Here is a 22,126-nt window from a genome sequence, read left to right on the forward strand (position 1 = left end):
CTGACCAGATCAAATGCATATTCCTTCTGACAGCAGGCAGCTGGAGTGGAGGCATTCCTCTGCTGATTCGGACAGGGCAAGCGTGTGGCACTTTGCCACAACCCTTACCCTGGCCCACCTCCCTCTCCCTCCCTTGGGTTACTTCCCTGCCCCTTTCAGCATTTGAGTTAGTGATCCCTGGCAGACTGCTAAATCTCCATGCACATGTTATTATTTATATATGCACTAACTTCTCCAGTCTTGTTCCATTTCTTTCTAGAGAACATTAGTAACTTGTGTTCCTTGCCTACATACACTATATATAACCTTTGTGGATCCATCATAGGAAAGATACCGTCCACACATTAATTCTAGTTCCTTTGTAAATCTCTTCATAACCACATATTAAGAATAGTATGATTAGCTGAATAAATCATGATTAGTAAAATGACAGTTAGAAATGAGATGGAAAGGTCATTTACTTGGGTCAATGTTTTTCTGTATAATTCCTGATCAATTAATATACATAGCAAAGCAATAACTGAAATTCACAACTGGCTCAGATAAGTTTCTACCATTTATCAATACATAAAGTATATGCCAGAAAAGGAAGTCTTATGTAATGAAATCAGAAGAAACTCTTGAACCACAAGTCAGTGCTGCCATATGCCAGAATTAGCTATCGAAAGTAATTTAGAATCTAAAATGTAGGACCTCAAAATTTCTTGTTAGCTACACAAGTCATTCTTTGCTGAAAAGAGGTGTGAATTAAAATGCATAGACAGCTTTATAAAAGCAAAACCTTTACAAAAGTTAATCTTTCCTACAGTTAGGTTTAAAAAGCAGGACAAGATTCTCTGCATCTGGCTTAGGCAACAGTTGCCATTTTTAAAAGCTTTGCATTCTTCAGTAGAAAGATTAGTTGTGATTTTTAAAAATTTGTTTATAAAACAATAAAAATTAGTGTGGAGGGCCGGGTGTGGTGGCTCATGACTGTAATCCCAGCACTTTGGGAGGCCAAGGTGGGCGGATCACGAGGTCAGGAGATTGAGACCATCCTGGCTAACACGGTGAAACCCCGTCTGTACTAAAAATACAAAAAATTAGCCGGGTGTGGTGGTGGGCGCCTGTAGTCCCAGCTACTTGGGAGGCTGAGGCAGGAGAATGGCGTGAACCCAGGAGGCGAAACTTGCAGTGAGCTAAGCTTGCACCACTGCAATCCAGCCTGGGCAACAGAGTGAGACTCCACCTCAAAAAAAAAAAAAAAAAAAAAATTGGTCTGGAGGAATTTCCAAAATGTACTGTAAGGCAAAGAAAGCAAGATACATAATCTGACCCCATTTTTGTAAAACAAAGCAAGACACATAATCTGACCCCATTTTTGTAAAACAACACCAAATAAATCCTTGACTAAATATACGTAAACACACACAGATATATATATATATGGTATGATATGATTAATGATATCTATATTTATCTGAGAATGGAGAAAGCTATGACTGCATGTATACCAGTTGTTAAAGCTGATTGCATTACTGAAAATGATGGGCTGGAGCGGTGTGAAGGTAGAAGAAGCAAATCAAAGAATATACATGAATACGTGAATTCATCAATCTAAAATTACATGTGTGAATAAAGAAATACATAAAAGTTTGCTGATTAGAAGAATCAGAAAAGTAAGTCTTACTAACGATGACTTTAAAACTATATTTTTATTTATTTATTTTTGTGAGATGGAATCTCGCTCTGTCACCCGGGCTGGAATGCAGTGGCATGACCTCAGCTCACTGCAACCTCCACCTCAGGCTCAAGCGATTCTCCTGCCTCAGCCCCTCGAGTAGCTAGGATTACAGGTGTGTGCCATCAGGCCCAACGAATTTTTGAATTTTCAGTAGAGATGGGTTTTCCCCATGTTGGCCAGACTGGTCTCGAACTCCTGACCACAAGTTATCCGCCCGCCTCAGCCTCCCAAATTGCTGGTATTACAGGCGTGAGCCACCATGCCTGGCCTAAAACTATATTTCTAATTGTATATTACAGTAATTGAACAGTAACTCTAGAGAAAGCACCCTCTCAACAGTGCAACATCTTTTAAAGCCACCTATAATGAAAGAATAGGTACAATGAGGATAATGTGGCAAAAATAAAATCACTTCCCAAAAATTTTCAGTCAGAAAACTGAAAAATCATGTTTCCTACCTTTTGTGTATTTGCCTGCCAGAGAATGCTGTTCTGTCTTCCACTTGACAGATGTGCTCCGGATCCACAGAAAAGTTGGTCCACAGGAGAATGGCAATTGAATTTTATGTATTTGCTTTCTTTGTTTTGATAGAAATAGTTCCCTCCTCCTTGTCTGCATATCTCATAACTCGTGCCTTCCCAAATACATAGGTTCACATTCTCAATATGAAATCTTACAAACTACTTATTTTACAGCAGCCAACTCAGCAGAGAAGTGCTCCTGACATCTCTTTCACCATCGATGCGAATAAGCAGCAAAGGCAGCTGATTGCTGAGCTAGAAAACAAGAACAGGTGAGGCTTTGTAGACGTGCTGGCTTGTTTGATCAACGTGCGCATTCATTAATAACCTATGGTCGTGCTTTCAAGTTTCAGGGCTTTACACCCTGTATGCATACTCAAGGGAAGACACCTACAGTCAGTGATGCTCATTTCCGAAAAGCTGGTCTTTAGATCTTTAGAACTTCAGAAGCTTCATGAGAAAACTGCGTGTGCGTGTGTGTGTATAGTTCTGAGATGTCAATGCAATTAATGTTGCCCCTCTAGACGGTCTCACTTCCCTTTTGCTGACATACTTAATTTTGTTCAAGAGCTTCTAGTGCAGGAGGAGCCTCCTGGGTACTTGGTAGAAGGTGTCTCTACCACCCAGAAACAGGTAGGAGGCTCGCCGGAGAGAACCCCTGGAGAGACACCACCATCACCCAGTTACTCTATCCAAACATGCAGAGAGCTCCACCTGCAGCCCATCAGCAGGTTCTTCCTCTATTCAACACAGATTGACTCACAGTCCGCCTCCACGGCATACACCCCAAAAATTGTCCAGCTCATCTCCACCACCACCCAGTTCAGCCTGTCCTTTTCAAAAACATCACTCTTATGTTATTCCAGGTTTAAACCCTCTAATGTGTTCCCATCACACTTCAGTTAAATCCCACTCCTCTTACCGTGACCTGCAAGGTCCTACCTGACCTGATTCCCTCCTGCCATTCCAGCCTCAGCTTACCTTGCCCAGCACACTCCCGCCTCCCATGTCTTCCTCCTGTCTTACAGCCTTTGAACTTGTCATTCCCTCAGCCTAGAAAGCTCTTCCTCCGGGTCTCTGTGTGGATGGCTCCTTCTCATCACTGAGGTCTCAGCTCATATATCACCTCCTAAAAGACCACCTGTCTCATCCTGCCTACTCGCCCCAGCCCAGAAACTAGTCTCAATTACATCCCCCTGTGTGTGGGGGGAGGGCGGCGGGGGGTGTTACTTATCACCATCCGAAATAACCGTGTGTGTTTCTTTGTTTATTGTCTGTCTTCCCTGACTGAAACAGAAGTTCTCTGAGAACAGAGTCCGTGGCTAAATGGTCCCTGGAGCCCAGAACCAGGCCTGGCAATTGTAGAAGCTCAGTAGGCATACATTGAGTGAGAAAATGATGAATAGCTGAGTTAAGTCTCAAACTTGGTGCTGAGGAAACCCAACATGGAACAATTTGTACTAGGTTGGTGCAAACGTAATTGTGGTTTTTGGAATTATGTTTAATTACTTTTAATGGCAAAAAGCGCAATTATGTTTGTACCAACCTAACACATTCTAGTAACATGTTTTTTGAAACGGCACTAAAACATTTCCACGCTTAATCCCATTCTTAAACACTGATGTGACATTTGAGGTCGAACTGGTGGAGTAAAGGAGGAGGTTGTGATAATTATTTCATGCCTGTAAAGTTTAACCTGAGAATTTGGGGATAAATGATCAAAGTATTCTTTAAAGTTCTCAAGAAAGAATAAAAAGGAAGGTGCAAACTCTGGTTGGCACATTTTCATATTTTTTCTAGTAAGGAAAGCTTTTGGCTTAGTTGTCTTGAGACCTGGTTGTCATCATTAGGAAACCGCAAATTAGGATAGAAATAGCTTCATAAATGTGACACCATGACTCCATCACCTTTGAAACTACTGCTCTACTCTGAGCCCCGGGGAGATGTGCTCACATCAGAGCTGGAATAAAAAAATTAAAAAATTAAATTAAAAAAAAGTGTGTCACGTGATCCCTCTCAATGTAGCAAATAATAGGAGGAAAGAATTAAGAAGGGAAAGAGTAGACGCATAGTGAAGAATTAGAAAAAAACAGCCATACAAATTGGAAGTTGTTCAGGATAGTCACAAGTCTGTAAAATTACCTATTCTATTTTATATAACATTTATTATATCTACTATGTGCAAGCAATTGTGCCAAGTCAGAAACAAGCATTGAGAGTGGGAGCCAAGGCTTCAAATGAGCAAAGGCACTTAAAATAAGGTAGGAGAAAGAACCCACAGAAAGGAAAAGGGCAGTTGGGGGATGCAAGTAAAAGTGGGGACAGGCAGGCATTGGAGAAAGTGTATGAGCTGAGCTGGCAGGCAGAGGGCTCAAGGCAAACAGTGTAAAAGAACCATTGGACTTTGTGGTTCATGGAAGGCTTGTGTGAGTATTGATGACATTGATGGCAATGGGGAGTAGGAGAATGGAGGGGCCGTCCTCAAATGTACTGATACTTTACATCAATTCGGGCACTGGAAATATGGCAAGAAAAAGAAGCAAAATAAACCAGTTTTAAATTATTGACAATTAGACTTAATCCAAAGTTTCGGCTTTTTTGGAACAAAATATTATGGTTGATAACCTCAGCAAATGTTAGAATTGGAATGTAAAACAGTTTTGTTTTATTTTGGGTTTTTTTTTTTTTTCAGTCCACAAAGTAAACCAATAATATATGGTGGGAGAGGTTTATTTAAAATGACTCAGAATTAACAGATGTCAGTAAGCCAGTCAGTGTCCCATAATAAGGCAACAGAAAGAGCTAAAGAAGAGAGGAGGAAAGAAGTGATAAAAACAACCATTGTATCTGCTATTGGAAGGCTATGCCAGCTTGAGGCCTGAATGAACACCAGAATTGAGGCCATTTTCTGAAGAAGGACCTAACTTTTCCTGTAGTCTGTTCATTTGGAGTTTCTACCAGACATCATTCCATAATCCCTTCTCCATCCCTTAGTCCCTTTTCTCTAAGACATATTATGATTGCTAACGAGCATGGAGCCATCCAATGGGGAAGGGACCACAGCTGGTATTAATAACATATGCCCACAGCTTCCAGGTGGCAGCAGTAAGAAACCTGGGTCTCTGTTTTGGGGAGTTGAAGCGAGAATAAGGACAACTTTAAAATACATTTAAAGTACATGTGTACAAATATAGCTTCGTTTCGTCCTCAGAACAACTATTTAATGTAGGCAGATTGACTATTATCATCCCCATTCTACAGATAAAAATTTAAATGTGAGGTGTTATTTCTACTCTTTTTCCCCAACATGACCCACTTCACCATCATTGTGGTCTAGGTTATGTAGGGCAAACTTCATGGGGAAGGTGAGTTTTTAGGACATTTCAGGACAGTGAAATTTTGCAGTGAAAGTTCGGAGATAGAATTCCAGGTAAAAATACACACAGACTTTGAGAAAAGCAACAAGACACTTGCCAGGCTAGCACTGAGGAATCGAATAAAGAATAAAATGAAAACATCAGTATATGAAGCTTGTATACCAGACCAAAGGATTTTAATTCTATCCTGTCATGATGGACAGCAGTGGTCAGTCAAGTGACAGAATGTCCACATATTTATGGCAAAGTAATCAGCTCACTAAATATACAGGTTGCATTTACAAGGGGTTGACCAGAAGCTGGTGGGAAGTGATGAGGAACTATGTTAGATAGATGGTTCCAGAAATAAAAATAAAGGAACCCAAAAAGGAGATGATTAGACAAAAGGCAAAATAGTGCTGAAATGTTAATTTATAAGATTCTATTACTCATTTCTAAACTTCCCATTAGGGATTCCAGATTTTCCAACGACAACCTTCACACAACTCAGATTTTACTAGCAATCCTCTTTTCTTTCACTCTCTTGTTGTTTCCTTCCTCCTATTCATCTGTCCCAATACAAAGAGAAGGGATAAAACGTCAAGGTCAAAAGGGGTGTTGTGGAATATCAAAAGGAGGTTAACCCTGACCAGAGTTTTCACAAGCTGCAGCATCAGGCCTACATCCCTTCTTAGAAAGAAAACACTAACAGAAATTCACAAGCTCACGAATATCTTATCTCGGTTGCGGTGTTAATTAACCTACAGAGCACTTTGTTTTCCCTTCCAATACTCTGCTTCCACTCAGGCATGGGGATAACACATTTGAGGGGAAAGCAGGACTTCTTCTGAGGAAATACCCCAGGGATATCTGCCTCCATATGGGTCTATTTCTGATACCAGAATCAGCAGGAAGCACCATGAAGGCCCCAATAACCCTGGTCATGCCTTAATATCACTCTTGTTGCTTGTTTCCTGAACACTTTTGGATCATACTCTCTAAATCCATGTCTTTAAGAACTAGAGAGAGAAAAAAGAAACAGGAGTGAGAAGCAGAAAGAGAGATACGTTCTGTCCCTGAGTTCTTTTGTGGGTTCCAGAGCTCCCCCAACCCATCTCTGATGAGCAGCAAGTGCATCCTGAGCTCATCTCTCTGAGTCAGCAGCCTGGTGCGCTCTAGACATCCCAGAGCCAAAAGCTCCTTCAGGTAATACTACTGCACCATGGAAAGCCACCCAGAGAACCCATGTCTCTAAGGTGACAACCCAGTAATCAGGTCTGTGAGTTTAAGGGGAGGATGGAGTTCCTCACTTCATTTAATGACTCTGTCTACCCCAGGTAATCACGGACATTTCAGCAATGATCTTTAGAAGATAATGGTCCCTTATAGCACCTTTGGTGGAGTCAATCAGTTAGTATTAGGAGTACCAGGAATCTTCAAATTATATTGTATAAGTCACAGCCTGTGTTGGCTAGACCCAGCAAAGCGTGTACCAGAAGACTGAGGCAGGCTGATATATGTGGGCTTTCGGGCTAGCTAGCCTGGATTCACATCACCTCTGCCGTCTACTTGTTATTGAACTTGGGGAAATCTTTTAACTGGTCTGTGCCTGGATTCTCTCATTCATTAAACAGAGATAATAATGGTACCTATATATAATAGAACTGTTATAGAATGAAATAAAATAATATTAAAGCAGACAGCAGAGTTCCCAGGTACAGACTAACTACTTGATGCATGTTATATAGCTCTTCTTATTTTTTCTTACCAGAGCTGCTGCTCTCTTTTCCTTCCTTGGACTAAATGGCTCTGTCATGTTTCTGTCTTTAGAATCAACAAAGAGAATAGCAGGAGTCATAGAATATCAGGGTGTTAGCCCTGGAGGAAATCTTGGAAATCCCACTGTACTGATTTTCAGGCTGAGCTCTATGGTATCCTGAGGGCTCTGCAGGGGCACCTGGGAGGGCACAGCAGGTCCCAGCAACACAGGGACTTGTCATCATTTCTTTAACCCCAGCAGCACCCCTCCCCTTAAACTGTCTGACATATTGGGTATCCATGGCATATTTCTTTTAAAGAAAGGATTCCTCCATGGAATCCCAAAGAGGAGAAGAAAAAAAAAAGATTGAAAACCACTGAATTACAGTTCCATCTTCTCACCACACCCACGAAAGGTATAATGACTCACTAGTCATTAGCCTCCTGATTCTGGGGGTTTTGTGAAGCAAGCAGTTTTAAATCAGCCTTCCAAAATGGAAAGCCACTTCCTTGTCCACCAAATTCACCTTCCATTCGCAGTACTTTGCTCTATCTTACTGGCTCCTATGCCTTTTGTTGAGTAGGAAACTGACACCCCCAGCTCCCAAGAATACATGACTTAGAACACTGCTTAATGGCTTCTGACTCGCTCAGGGATAATTTGCCTTGCCAGTCACATATCCTTTATGGCTAGCCTAATGCTCACCCAAATGCAGGGAAGCCCAGGCTCTGACATCAATAGTTGACTGACACATCTCACCTCCAACAGAGGTCACACTAATAGGACTCTATGTCACAGACTCAATTACAGTGAATCTTTTTAAAAGCACTTTCCTTCTAAGGTGGACTTCCCTGAGATCCATTGTTAAGGCTGAGAGATTTAAGAAAAAAAAAAAAAAGAGAAAGAATTTTGTCTAACTCAGGTCTTCTCAGATAAATTCAATATGAGAAGTCCCTTCTTGGTGAGAGAATGAGGTTACTTAGTTTTGTGAAATGAGCCCCATTTATCCTTATTTTCCCTTCAGGCTCCTCTTACTTCGTAGCTGCAGGTACTTCATGGTGGCAGAGTGTGATCATAAATAACAGGAAGATGCACTTTTGTCTCTTAAGCAGCACACTCCAAAGTCGGACACATTACCACTGCATTACATTACTTGCTAGAGAGATGACTGGGTCCTGGTGATTTAACTCAACGACATGCTGCAGAAGCTTCAAGGTTTGGATGTACTGGAAATGAAGTCAATCTTCCTGTCACCCACAGCACCCACAGCACCTAGCTGTAGTCAAAGCCTCTTAAATACACTGGAATCTGTTGGTTAGGGAAGGTCGGTTCTGCTCCTAAACATAGGATGATCCTTTCTCCCTTTGTTCTGCTGGCCTTGATCTGCTCCGACGTTAGTGTCCTGAAAGCTAACTAACCTTGGTTTCTCACCTTCCTCCTCTCTCCCAAGAGAAATCTTACAGGAGATCCAGAGACTTCGGCTAGAGCATGAACAAGCTTCTCAGCCCACGCCAGAGAAGGCACAGCAAAACCCCACCCTGCTGGCAGAACTCCGGCTCCTCAGGTAAGAGAGCACCCACATCATCTCAGGGAATATATATGCGTGAGATCTTTGAGAAAGTCTAGCAGTGTCTAGCCAGAAAACAGTCCTCAGCTACCTTAGCTGCTGACGTTTGTTTTTTATTTTTGTTTTGTTTTTTGTTTTTTTTTTTTTCATAGCACACACCTAATTGCTGATATCTGGGGGATTTAGAGGGAAGCTGCTTATATTTTGTTCTTTCATTTGGTACAGGGAAAAGCAGTGTTTGTTTGTTTTGTTTTTGTTTTTTTGAGACGGAGTTTTGCTGTTGTTGCCCAGGCTGGAGTGCAATGGTGCAGTCTCGGCTCACTGCAACCTCCGCCTTCCAGGTACAAGCAATTCTCCTGTCTCAGCCTCCCAAGTAGCTAGGATTACAGGCATGCGCCACCACACCCAGCTAATTTTTTTGTATTTAGTAGAGGCGGGGTTTCACCATATTAGTCAGGCTGGTCTCGAACTCCTGACCTCAGGTGATCCACCCGCCTCAGCCTCCCCAAGTGCTAAGATTAAAGGCATGTGCCACCACACCCGGCCAGCAGTGTTCTTTAGATCAAAAACAACATGTCTCACTAGGAACAATTTGAACTCAGCACTTTTTAGAAATAACCAGTTAAATAAACATCACAGGTTTTTAAATGTAGACATTTACTCCAACTCTAAAAGGAGTCTGATTTTTTCTCAGTCTTGGTCTCCAATATCTTTATATTCAGGTCTTTAGTGTTAGGCATCATACCTTCTTGTACTGTAAGTGAATGTAAAAGACTAGTCTTGTTTAGCCTGTCATCATAAAATACTTGAGTTAGAAGGGACTGTAGAAGTCATCTTATTACCTGTGAAGGGTCTTGACTACGAAGTTGTCCAGGGTCTTGGCATTTTGAATAAAGAACTGGACAGAACGCACAAACGAAGCAAAAAAAGAATGAAGCAACGAAAGCACAGATATATTGAAACAAAAGTACACTCCACAGAGTAGGAGCCAGCTCCTGTAAGTGGTTCAAGAGCCCTGGTTACAGAGTTTTCTGGGGTTTAAATACCCTCTAGAGGTTTCCCATTAGTTACTTGGGTACACCCTGTGTAAATGAGGACTTGGCCCAGGACCACTCTGATTGCTTGCAGGAGGCAACCAATCAGAGGCTGAAGTGAAGTTGCAAAGTTACATCCTATGCAAACATTTGATTGGTTGCAGGAGGGGACCAATCAGAGGCATTTTCTATTATTCATCTGCCTCGCCGTACAAAGGGAGTAGCCTCTGATCCTTTTGTTACTTGGGTGGGAAAGGTGAGGTTTTCCTTTTCATTCAGTTCTAGGAAGTCGGTACAAATCGGCGTTAGTTTCGCTGCCTCCAGACCCTATTCTTCTGCCTCAATCAGATTCTGCCGCTGCATTTCAGTGCACTTCTCAGAGTCAGAAGCTAGGGAGTAGCAGGCCTTGGAAAAGAAATGTGGTTTCTCCTACTACTACCACGCTGCAAAATGAAAGTCTTGCTGTGGGCTCCATTTCAGACTAGCTTCATACCATGCCTTGAATAAGGCTGGTATTCCAGTGTATTTATGTGGCAAACAACACGATACTAAATTCAAAGACATTCCCTCATGTAAGTATCATACTGATCTTTCACAAGGCACCTGTAGTTGGAAAGTATTGATTACATTCTTTTTTTTTTTTTTTTTCTTGAGATGGAGTCTCACTCTGTCGCCCAGGTTGGAGTGCAGTGGCGCGATCTCGGCTCACTGCAACCTCCGCCCCTCCAGGTTTAAGCAATTATCTGCCTCAGCCTCCGGAGTAGCTGAGTAGCTGGGATTACAGACGCGTGCCACCACGCCCGCCTAATTTTTGGAATTTTTTTTTTTTTTTTAGTAGAGACTGGGTTTCACCATCTTGGCCAGGCTGGTCTTGAACTCCTGACCTCGTGATCCACCTGCCTCAGCCTCCCAAAGTGCTGGGATTACAGGCGTGAGCCACTGTGCCCGGCCCATTCTTTTCATCTTTCAGTTTGGGTGCCAAATATGTTCCAGGTATATCTATAACTCTGAGTCACACTTTTTATAGTAAGTACAGATGCCTCTTCGCAGAAACCCTTGTCAGAATTAGTCCCGTTTTCTTCCACCATACAAAAAGACAAAATGAAGCAGGTTCTTTATGACTATGGATTTTACCAAGTTCCTGTTGGTTGCATGGATGTTTCCGGGGACTCTATCTTTGCTCTGCTCTTCAGACTCTGTAACACCTGAGCACAGCAGAGCTTTGTTTTTCGTTAATGCATACTTTCATTTTTGTCTTAAAACCACAACGAACTTTCTAAACGATCATGTTTCCCTTTCCCTTTTCACTTCCGCCACAAGAAAACTGAAAGCTGAGTCACAGCCAGAACTGACAATGAATAGGAATGACAGGCATTTCTATGCGCTCATCTGACACTTTGCTGCATACTAACTCTGCATACACTGTCCCATATAATTGCTATAACAAACCTAGGAGATAGGCAGTGTTATGCTACTCCTTTAATAGATAAGGAAACTGAGATTCACAGAAGTCACATAGAAGTTGCAGATATCATACCTTTCACTTAGTGTATATATTTATGTATTTATATATGATATATAACGAGAAATTTTTTTCGTAAAAAATTTGTATAATTGTGTGTAATTTATGTATATATTTTCTAAGAAAAAAATTATCTTGTATGACCATGATACCATCTTCAATTCAGGAAAGTTAATGTTGATATATTGTATTCAATATAAACCCTTATTAAAATTTTGACAATTGTTCTAACACTGTTCTAAAAGAAAGTAGGTTTTAACGGCTGGGCGCGGTGGCTCACACCTGTAATCCTAGCACTTCGGGAGGCTGAGGCAGGCGGATCACACCTACAGTTTTAGAAGGTTGCTTTAACCCTCTTCCCAAAGTGCTTCTGTGGCCAAAGGGCCAAAATTACAGAACATTATCAAGAAGAGAACTGGAAAGAAATCAGAAACATTATCTGCTCTTGTGCCAAGGACTACTGTGGATGTACCTGGAACACCATACACAGACAACGTCAAAAAAAAAAAAAAGGAGAAAGAACACCTCCTGGATTTGTCACTGAGGAATATTCTTGAATGGGGCAAGACTTGAAATTCGAATGCTTCAACCCAGGAAGACAAAGACTAAAATAAGATACCATTAAAGCACATAAAATTACAATGTTTCTCATACTCTGGATTCAGAAAAGAACCAATTTTAAAGGAAATTTAAAGAAGGATTGCTTCAAGAGTAAGCAGTTCTTACTCTTGTAAGGATTGCTTGTAAGTGGCAATAATAGTTAAAAATATAAATTTAAATATTTATATTTTTTAATTATAAAGTTAAAAATATCAATTTATTCAAAAAGAATTGAGAAATGTTTATAACTTTTAAATTCATAATACATTATAGAAGAAGCCTGTAAGAAAGTAAATTAGAAATGACCCCCACTGCTTTGGGAGGCAGAGGCAGGAGGAGCTCTTGAAGCCAGGAGTTCAAGACAAGCCTGGGCAACATAGTGAGAAACTACCAAAAAAAAAAAAAATTAGTCAGGCATGGTAGCACATGCCTGTAGTATCAGCTACTCATGAGGCCAATGGCAGAAGATTGCTTGAACCCAGGAGACTGAGGTTACAATCAGCTATGATTATGCCACTGCACTCCAGCATAGGCAACAGAGTGAGACCTTGTCTCTAAAAAAAAATAGAAAAAAATAGAAAAGTATCATTTATATCACTAACCTGTCCTCCCACAAAATATCTTTCCATTGAATGAGTCATTGACCTAGCTCACGGTGACATTTTTATATCATCAGTTTTTCATTGCAGAGTTCTTGTCATAGTTTCATTTAATATGATATCTATCATTGGGACTAGCCATATCAATTTATACATTAATACATACATGTTTAAAGCTTCTGTGCAGTTTTAGTATATAAGTATGAATATTTCAAACTCAGAAATCTTTGGGGCAATGGGAAAATTGTATGTATTACTTATTCAGTAATAATCATTCAGTAATAGATTTGGAATTTATTTGAAAAGTATACATATATTTCAGAAGTGTGAACCATTAACATTCCTCATCATACTGTTTCATTTCTTTCCCGCTTTAAAGATATTTTTGGTACCTCGTAGTGTCAATATAAATGATAGGATAGATTGTCCTTACTTGTTTTCATTCTTGCTGACAGTTTAATAAAAGGTCTGTAAAACAAAACAAAAGTCAGTATGAACCTTATATATCATCTTCACTTGCTGAACAAGTATGTAGAAATGCCTTTATTTTGACTTCACTTTATGAAATCAAACTCAAACCCAAAAATTTTAATGGATTGTATCTATGTGCTAGTAATATCTCACCTCTGAGAGACACCTCAATGGGTGCTGAAGATTTCAAATGTACTTTTCTAAATCATATTTCCAAATACTAAGGTGATCAGTATTTTCTGTGAATTTGCAAAAGGGTTCTTAGATTTGGATAATCTAGAGGATTTGCCTTTTTCGGTGACAATTTGGTTTTTGTTTGTTTCAAGGGACCCCATGGCACATCACAGGGCCCACTACATAGTAAGCATTCAGAAAATATTTCATTCAATGGTTGATTAATTCAAGGTAGAAAGGTCTAAAGGAAGCGAAATGTCGAAAAGGACTTTAATTCTGATGTAGTGTGGCTGCTAACAAATAAAAGAAACACCTCCAGCTATAATTGTTTATTCATTTGATAACGGTTCCCTGCCTGGTAACTGTCTCAGAGACCCAGAGATGCCCTTTCTGTGATAGTCCACAAGTCCCTCAAGAATGGAAATGTGATTAGCTCAGAGAGTTGCATGCCGCTTCTGATGTCAGCTGCTTCTTTCTCAGACAGCGCAAAGATGAGCTGGAACAGAGAATGTCTGCTCTCCAGGAGAGCCGGAGAGAGCTAATGGTCCAGTTGGAGGGTCTCATGAAGCTGCTAAAGGTAAGACCTGCCAAATAAATTTTTCCTAAGCTTATTTTCCGTGTCATCTGTGAACATTTTTGCACATAATGTGCAATGGTTTTTCCAATTGCTGTATGTGATTTCCCTCAACATGTTGTTTCAAACTCAGATGTAAAACAATTTCTTAGACCAGTGTAGTAGTAGCTGTCAGTAATAGAACACATTCTTATCCATTTCCTGAAACCAGACTGCTGAGGGCCTTCATGGGGCAACTTCTTCTTGGCTTATTTCCAGTTTCTTTATGTCTGCAAGTAATAGAACTGGATTTATTTAGAAATATTTTATATTTAGTAGCTTTCAGCAATTCTGATTAAATTAAGAGGAGTGACTGTTAATATCAGTAAAACATTTTATTCCATTAGTGTGCTTTATCAGTAAGTCACATGATTTCTAGTGATCTCAAATACAAACTCTATGAGAGAATATCTCCTTTCTCTTCTGCAAGTAAAGTGTTTAATAAGATGATTTATAGAAGTCTTCTGTAGAGTGCTGTAATCTATTTTTCTCATTGGGAAGTGGCATTCTTCTTTGAGTAAAGCCTTATTCCCTTCTTTAGTATACATTAAATTGCATTTCAAGTCAAAGGCAGGCAAATTATGGCCACATGTCTATAGTCAGCCCATGTGATCAGTGCCACGTGATCATCCTGCCTGACATAAACAAGCAAGAACCAGTATGGATTGGAACTGTGACATGCCAAAGGCAGGAAATGAAACTTCTGATAGGAGAATGATGAAGGGAAGACCCTGGGGCAGCTCATTTGCAAGACAGGGTCTCCCAACTTTCAGTCCATGGATGTCCCACAGCCCCAACACACCAACATTTGTTGTTTTTATTTTGTCTGTCCTTTCTTTCTCTCTCTCTTTTTTTTTTTTTTTTTTGTTTGTTTGTCTACCTTTCTCTTTTCTTCCCCCTTTTTCTTCTTTTTTTTATTTCTTTCTTGGTTTCTCCCTCTTTCTTTCTTTCTTTCTTTTATTTTTTAACATATTTTTTGAAAGCTACTTTGTCCCAGCCACTGTTCTTGTAACCTTTCTTTTGTTTTCCTTACTCTATTTTATTCCTTAGTCAACTTTTCCCTCCATCAGTATCCTCTTTAGCAATTGGTATTGGGAATACTTTATCTTTACTCAACAAAATTGACTTTTCAGTAAGTTAGACATGTGCAGTATAGAATTCAATTTTTGTTGATCTATCTTGGGCAAAACAAGACTAGATAATTCATAACCTGCTGCTGCTTCTGGCCTGTTAATCTTATTTGATAACCCCCCAAAAAAACTCTCTCTGCATCCCTTTCCAAATATACCAAATGAAAAGGACTGAACCTATCTCTCCCTTCAGTGAACGACAGGAAGCTTTGAAAACTGCCCCCTATGTTCCTCCTGCTTCTGTCACCATAGCTATGACTCTTTCCCTATGAGTTAGAAGTCTATTCCCCACCAGCCATCTTGGTATCAACCTAGCCTAACAGAGCACCGCCTTTTATCAAGATGTACGCATATCAGGATAGAGAGATGGATTGTGTTGAAAAATAGTTGTACATGCAGAGAAAAGAGATGGGCCTGTAGTCTCAAGTAACCAAGTAGACTTGGAGTGATAGTCACTGAGGTGGCAGAGGCCTGGACCTGCCATCAAAGCTGTGTTGATGTTTCCTCATCTTGCATTCCTTCACACTGTATACATGCTCTTATTGGAACCCTGGGTAATCTAACTGTTATTGATTCAATCTTTCTGTAGGAAGAAGAACTGAAGCAGGGAGTAAGTTATGTCCCCTACTGCAGGTCTTAACTAACAGTGGAGGGGCCTGCCGACCTGCGGTTTTCTCATTGCTTTTGCTCTAATGTATGTTCATGCTTCAGTTTGGAAAGAGAAAAAAGTCATACTAATTTGCTTCTTTTTCAATGTAGTGCTTGAATTGAGATATATAAATTTAGCATTTTTATAACTATCACTACTATCAGCATCAAAAGAAGAACTATGACATCTTTTAGAAAAGGGACCGAATCGTCATTTATTGGAAACATTTTAGATCCCCAGAGGTATAAGTTTCAAACCAGTCTTATGCTTTTCAAATTGTTGATCAGACCCTTCTCTTAATAGAGAGACACTCAACGCACTCACTAGAGATACACTGAGGTTCATGTCATCCCAAAACCTGCAGCACCCAGAAGCTAAGCTCTACACCCCCTCACGCTGTGAGTGTTCAGTTCGGTTTCATTTTACTGAAAAACCTGTGAAACCTCTTTTTATAAAAATCAGGCAATTAAATCCCTTTTCATCACACAATTATTGAGCCTTGTTCCCCATGGCTCACCAAAATGTGCTCAGTCTTGTGAGGGAAAGACTGTACTCCGTAACTGACTGTTCACTACCTATCTTTTTGGCTCCTCCCCAAAACAGAATGCTTACTGTTGGTTGACAATAATCTCTTTTTGAAAGGAACTCCCAGCTTTTTCCTTAGCACCAAGAGCCTTTCTGCTCGGGGAGATGAGAGGGTCATTACATACTTTGTTTTTGTTTTTGTTTTTGTTTTCTGGAAATAGGGGCATTCGCATTTCCAGTTTTCCTAAACTGGAGCTGTCTGAACCTGTGGTCAGGCTCAAGAGCCAGCAGGGGGAGCAGCATACTCAAGGAAAAAAAATCAAATCAAATTAAATCAAAGCAAAATAAAAGCAGCTTTAATTTCAAGTGCATGTACTATGCTGTGTATGACAATATATCCCACTCACTAGCATTATTTAAAAGTTTCACATTATTTCCATGGATCAATTAGAACCACAGCCTGTCCCATTTCAACATATCTTTTATTTCTTCTGTATGCTCTTTTCTATTATTCATTATGTGTGTTTGTGTGTAACAAAGAATGTTTGGAAAATGCTGGACACATTTTTACCCTTCATTCCCATGGTCTGTAAAAAAGGAAAGTGTAAAATCAATCTGTAATGTCAGACAATAAAGATAATGTATTACATTATTTTGTATTTTGTGAAAAAAATTACTTTACTAAATTAAAGTCAAATTTTAACAGAAGACAGTCCCCCTGGGTGAAGGACACGTAACACTTACAGCCTGTATAATTGCCCATGAATGTATACATGGGGTATTGCTATTGTATTTCCAATACACTTAGATCATGGTAAAGAAAAATGCCTTCTTCATGATACTTCTCTGCAAATGGCTTCTTTCCTTTCCTGTCTCTAACTTAGCACATGCATAGAAAAAGGAAATAAGGTTCAATTATAACCTCCCTCCTCCTAGCAGAGAGAGAGGGCAATCATCGTGTAGTCATCAGCCTTGCTTTAGCCATTTGCCTTGGGGATACCTTCCCGGCCATTTCCCAGGCAGCACAATCTTGAAAGGCTCCTGTGGACCAGGAAGTTCGTAAACAGATGGATGCACAGAGCCAAACTGCGGCAGTGCCCCCAAGGTGGCACCACTGCCCCCTCACCTTCCAGCTCCTCTCCACCAAGCCCCTCAGCAGCTTCTGCATCTCGGGGGGCCAACGGCGGGTACTGCGGTGTAGGTACCTAAGGACCAGGGCCCACATCACCCAGATGTCAGCAATACATCGTCTGGGTGGTGACAGAGTTTGCCTATTTCACTCATTTATCTTTTTGCTTTTATACACAAACCTCTTTTCGAAAAGGACCTGAGGCAGCTTACAACAAAAGATATAAACAGTGACTTCATAAAATTGAAATAGAAAAATCAAAAACTAAAGAAAAGAAAATGTGAATATGCTAATCTTAAGGGACAAGGATGTTACTCTGCACGTTCAGGCAATGAAGCTAACAAAAGAAGATATTGGTGGTTTTATCAGTACAGAAATACCACTTCTCAGGGGAACAAAATTTCTGTTGGCATAAAATATGAAAGAAAGTCTTCACTGGGAGCTTTATAGGAGTACTGGACAATAAAAAAGGAAAGAAAGCAGTCATAGATTTCATGTGGCTGTTTCTTATACTGACCTCAGTCAAAATTAAAAGCAGAACCTTATCAATCCCAGCCCTAGAGAGGCGGTTCTGCAAAGAAATAAACAAATGTGGTCCAAATATAGACTTCTTATGGTAAAACATGATCTAAGGAGAGAATTTAGAGGTTTTAGACTGGCATCTGCTTCTAAATTCTGTTTTTATTTATGAGTGTTTCTCCCCTTTGGGGACATTATCTTTGTAAAACCAAACTTAGAACACCCCCACACAACAAATTGTACTTGATTTAATAACCTCTACTTGCTTTATCATAAGTCTGTGTGGATCAATGTAGTGTTTTATTATACTGGCATATATAATTTCTACTTCATTCTTTCTTGTTAGAGGTAATGCATGAATTTATCCCTCTCGAGGATAGAACATGAATTAAAAAAAATAGTGCCTGTAATACAATGTGATGATTATGATATCACAAGCAATAAATTTTTTTTTACAAAACTTGAATTGAAGTTATCCTACCCTCTTTCTTCTTTGTGTATCTTTAAGATTTATTGAAGGAACCATAAAAAGAACACTCATAAAACGTTTAATAGTGAAAGCAGCTGGGGTATAATTGCAGTACCAATATGTTCCAGAGTTTCTGGTACACTTCCAGTTCCAAATATTATGTACCAGTCTAAAACTGAGTAGCCTGACTTTGACTCCACAAAGTAAGGTCTCAATATTCATTTTCTTAGCAAAGTTACCGGAATTCGACCTGAATTACAGTGGTCCCAGAGTTTTGCTCACAGCTATAAGCTTAACTTACATGGTCATTAATTTCGAACTATTGATAATCCATGGCTAATAGGATTATTGTATAGATTTTAATAGATACTGGATGTGAAAGCACTTTGTAAAATCTTATGTGTCAGCTATAAGTATGAATGTATGTATATAGGTATACATACACACAGGTATATACAAACTTTTCAAATTTGATCCATATTTTACACATACCCATATACACATACACACACCCACACACACATTCACTTCTCTTCCTTACAGTTCATTAACAGTGTCTCCATCAGGGAAAGAAATTTGAAAATGACTTTTAATTTGTTCAGATCTCATGTAATTGCTTTTAACACTAGAAAAAAAGAGTCATTTTTATGTTAGACATAGTGACAGACAAGTTCAGTAAGTTTATATTTTCCCATTTCTGGTAACATCAGATATGATCCTAGATATACTAATATCTACAGAGTGTGGCTTTTGCCAAAATTTGAGTAGGTATATTAAACAGCTAATACAGTGAAGGGCTGCCAGTAGCAGATATTCTATATGAGTGCAGTGAAACATCTGATATTTTTTCTGAAAGTTTTATCTATAATAAACATTTTTGTTTGAGAGAGGTGATTAGTACAGGGTGCACATTTTAGTCAAGGATAAAACTAAGTTAATTTGCAGAACTTTTTTTCAGACTTACAATAAGGATTCATTTTTTTAAACTACATTTTAAACTTTGGGATCAAACTGTTTCTTATTTGGGAAGATAATGTCTATACATTGGTATTATGTTAAGTAATACAATTGTTCTAATTTGGTGGGGAATAAAAGTCAAGCATCATTCCAAATTCTATCTCCTACCCTTATTCTCTTCTCTGTTTATAACTGGATGGTCCAATTAAGTCAGGAAATTGTAGTCATCAGGTTTCTACTTCTTCCAAACACTTTATGGAATACTAGCAGGCCAGCAATAACCAGCTTGGGCCTCACTTTCCTGGCTTTTCCTTGCTCATCCTCTCTGGTGGGTATTCTATGCAGGCATGAACCAGTCAAAAGCGAGGGAGAGGGATAATTCACCTCATAAATGATCAACTGCAATATAAAGATGGTCATCTAGTGTTCAAAAACATACCCTCCCAGACTCACTCTTTTTAAAATTAAGTATTGATTATTATAATTAATTCTAAATAAGTAAATATTATTTCTCTGCTTAAAAGCCTTGGAAGATGACTCTCTGGTTCACAGTAAAGTCTACCCTGGATGTCCCCAGACCTACCCGTCTCTCTTTTCTAGCCTCATTTCTCTGTACACCCAGCAGCCAGCCTGACACCAGAGCCACAATGGCCTTCCCATTGGCCTCTCCACAATACGTCTCAGATTTCCCATGCTTTGCTCCTGCTATTCCAAGGCCCAGGTTGCTCTGCTCTTTTCTTCTCCCCACACTTTCTCATTTCTGCCTGGAAAGCTTCACTGTTAAAACCCAAGTCAAATGATGCCTCCTGCCTGAACAGTCAGAATTAATCACCTCCTGTGTACCCCCACAACACTCTATTCACAATGACCACTTTAAAAAGGCTGATTATAAAAATTATCATCAATGTGAAGATAGTCAGTGCATTTATATTGGAAGAATAAGGATGAAAACAGGGTTGAATGCTGCTAAACACTGCTTTGCTGCACCTTCCCAGGATGCTAGGTGCAGCCAGGCATGACCAGACTGCACTCTCAGCCAAACTGAGAGGCAGACTCTTCAGGTCTAGCGGGGAGGGGGACATAAAATTCTCTGCTCTTTCACCAGGGGGTCCTGATTCAACAATTAGACATTTGCTCCTTTTCATGAAGCATCCTTCACTTCTGATGGTGAATAGAAACCAAAACACTTCCTGGAAAATATCAAAAAATGTATGAATCTTGTCAGACTTCTAAAAAATTGATACAACAGCAAGTTGAGTAGACTTGGAGGATGGTGCATAGAAATTAATTTTTCATTTATTCTCCAGGAAGTGAGCTATTTTAAATTTGCCAAGTGTGATATATGTTTTCCTTCTTCCATAAATCAACTCTCTCCTTGGGAATTTTAGATCTATATATTGATCTGCATGGACCATTGTCCCTTAAGTCTTTGCTCCATTAATCATTGAGTAATTTCCAGGAAGGGATATTCACAGAGATTATTCACTCTAACTCTTCTACAGTTGTTAGCAGACAACTATGCCTCATGACCAGGCTGGAAGCCACCATTCCACCAAGGCCACTTCCTGTGAAAATGAAACTCAGTGACATCATCACTGATCTGCCCCAATGCCAAGAGGCCACTGCCTTTTCCTAGTGTTCCTACAAGAACAGAACAGAAGGAAGGCCAGAGATGGCTTTCCTCACAGTGGGTAGGCACTAGGAAGATGCTATGCATCAAACTGGACAGTGTCCTGACATGGAGAGATGGAGCCGTGATCACCCAGGGTGTCAGTGTCCTACCCCCAAAAGTCTGGGTAAAGGCTGGATGTGACATGGGAGTTGCCAGTTGTTGGAAAGATGCAGCTGATTATTCTCTTCAGCACAGGATCTTCCACCTAAATTCTTCACATAATCATACTGCACAAAATTGCACCAATTAGAGATTCCCTTGGGAAATGGTGGCTATTCATCATTCACACATTGGTGTAATTTAGATTCAGTCAACTGTTTTTCCCTTAACACACAACGAGAGCCAATTATTTTCTTCTTAATGTGGAACCACTAACGGGAATTTTGAAAAAGAATGCCCACAGAAAGGAGTAGCAAAAGTTGCCTTTGAGACCAGGCACTGAGCAGAGAGAGGTGGGGTGGGGCATGCCTCAGACCCACAGGAATTAGCAGAGGAGCCCAGTGCACTAAGAGATGGGGAGAGGCTCACAGAAAAGGAGGTGGAAGAGCCAGACATATGAGTCTACTTACAAATGCTGCCTAGAGGGAGGAGCCCCCAGCTCCCTGGAGAACCTTGTATAAGAGGTATAATCAAGGCTGGTATGCACTACAGCCCCGGAACAGACATTAAAGTAGTGAAATAAGGTCCATAGCCCCATATCTCAAATCACTAGATCCAGATATGTTCCAGAATTCAGAATTTATCTAGTTTTGAAAAGCAATATGATGCAGATATCATTATCAGTTGCCTCACATCCATTAAGACCAAATTCATTATGGAATGACCAGTGTTTGTCAGAGCTTTTTTGGCTTTCAAAATTGCAAATAAGAGATTGTAGGCCTGTACTTCTGCACCAATTGATAAACAGTCCAAAGCCCCTCCTACCACCCTGAGCACCCCCACACCTTTTCTGTGATCCAGCAACTAAAAGATACTGCCTGGCCCAGTAGCAGGAACCCCTAGGACACTGCTCCAGCACCACAAGGTGGTCGTGCTGGGTCTGTGCCCTGTGCCTGTTCCCTCTTCAGGCTGCTGAACCTTTCTACACTAGTGAAGCATAGATGGAAGCATATGATGGCTGGCCACAGTGCCCACAGT

At 40.1% G+C, this 22,126-nt stretch overlaps 1 protein-coding gene across 10 annotated transcripts in view; it reads left to right on the forward strand.

Moving 5' to 3' along the window:
* DTNA (dystrobrevin alpha) overlaps positions 1-22,126 on the forward strand; it is a 396,234-nt gene that overhangs the window by 354,667 nt on the left and 19,441 nt on the right. For 5 of the 10 annotated variants that reach the window (XM_010362721.2, XM_010362723.2, XM_030925995.1 and 2 more), the window contains 3 exons: positions 2,419-2,516; positions 8,810-8,923; positions 13,807-13,903. In XM_010362721.2, coding sequence (XP_010361023.1) covers positions 2,419-2,516; positions 8,810-8,923; positions 13,807-13,903 — 309 coding nt within the window. Of the gene's footprint in view, positions 1-2,418; positions 2,517-8,809; positions 8,924-13,806; positions 13,904-15,658; positions 17,711-22,126 lie in introns of those variants that run through there. The other 5 variants (XM_030925991.1, XM_010362722.2, XM_030925994.1 and 2 more) reach the window with 2 other exon arrangements.

The sequence above is a fragment of the Rhinopithecus roxellana genome, chromosome 21 (genome assembly GCF_007565055.1).
Source record: "Rhinopithecus roxellana isolate Shanxi Qingling chromosome 21, ASM756505v1, whole genome shotgun sequence".
Classification (NCBI taxonomy): domain Eukaryota; kingdom Metazoa; phylum Chordata; class Mammalia; order Primates; family Cercopithecidae; genus Rhinopithecus; species Rhinopithecus roxellana.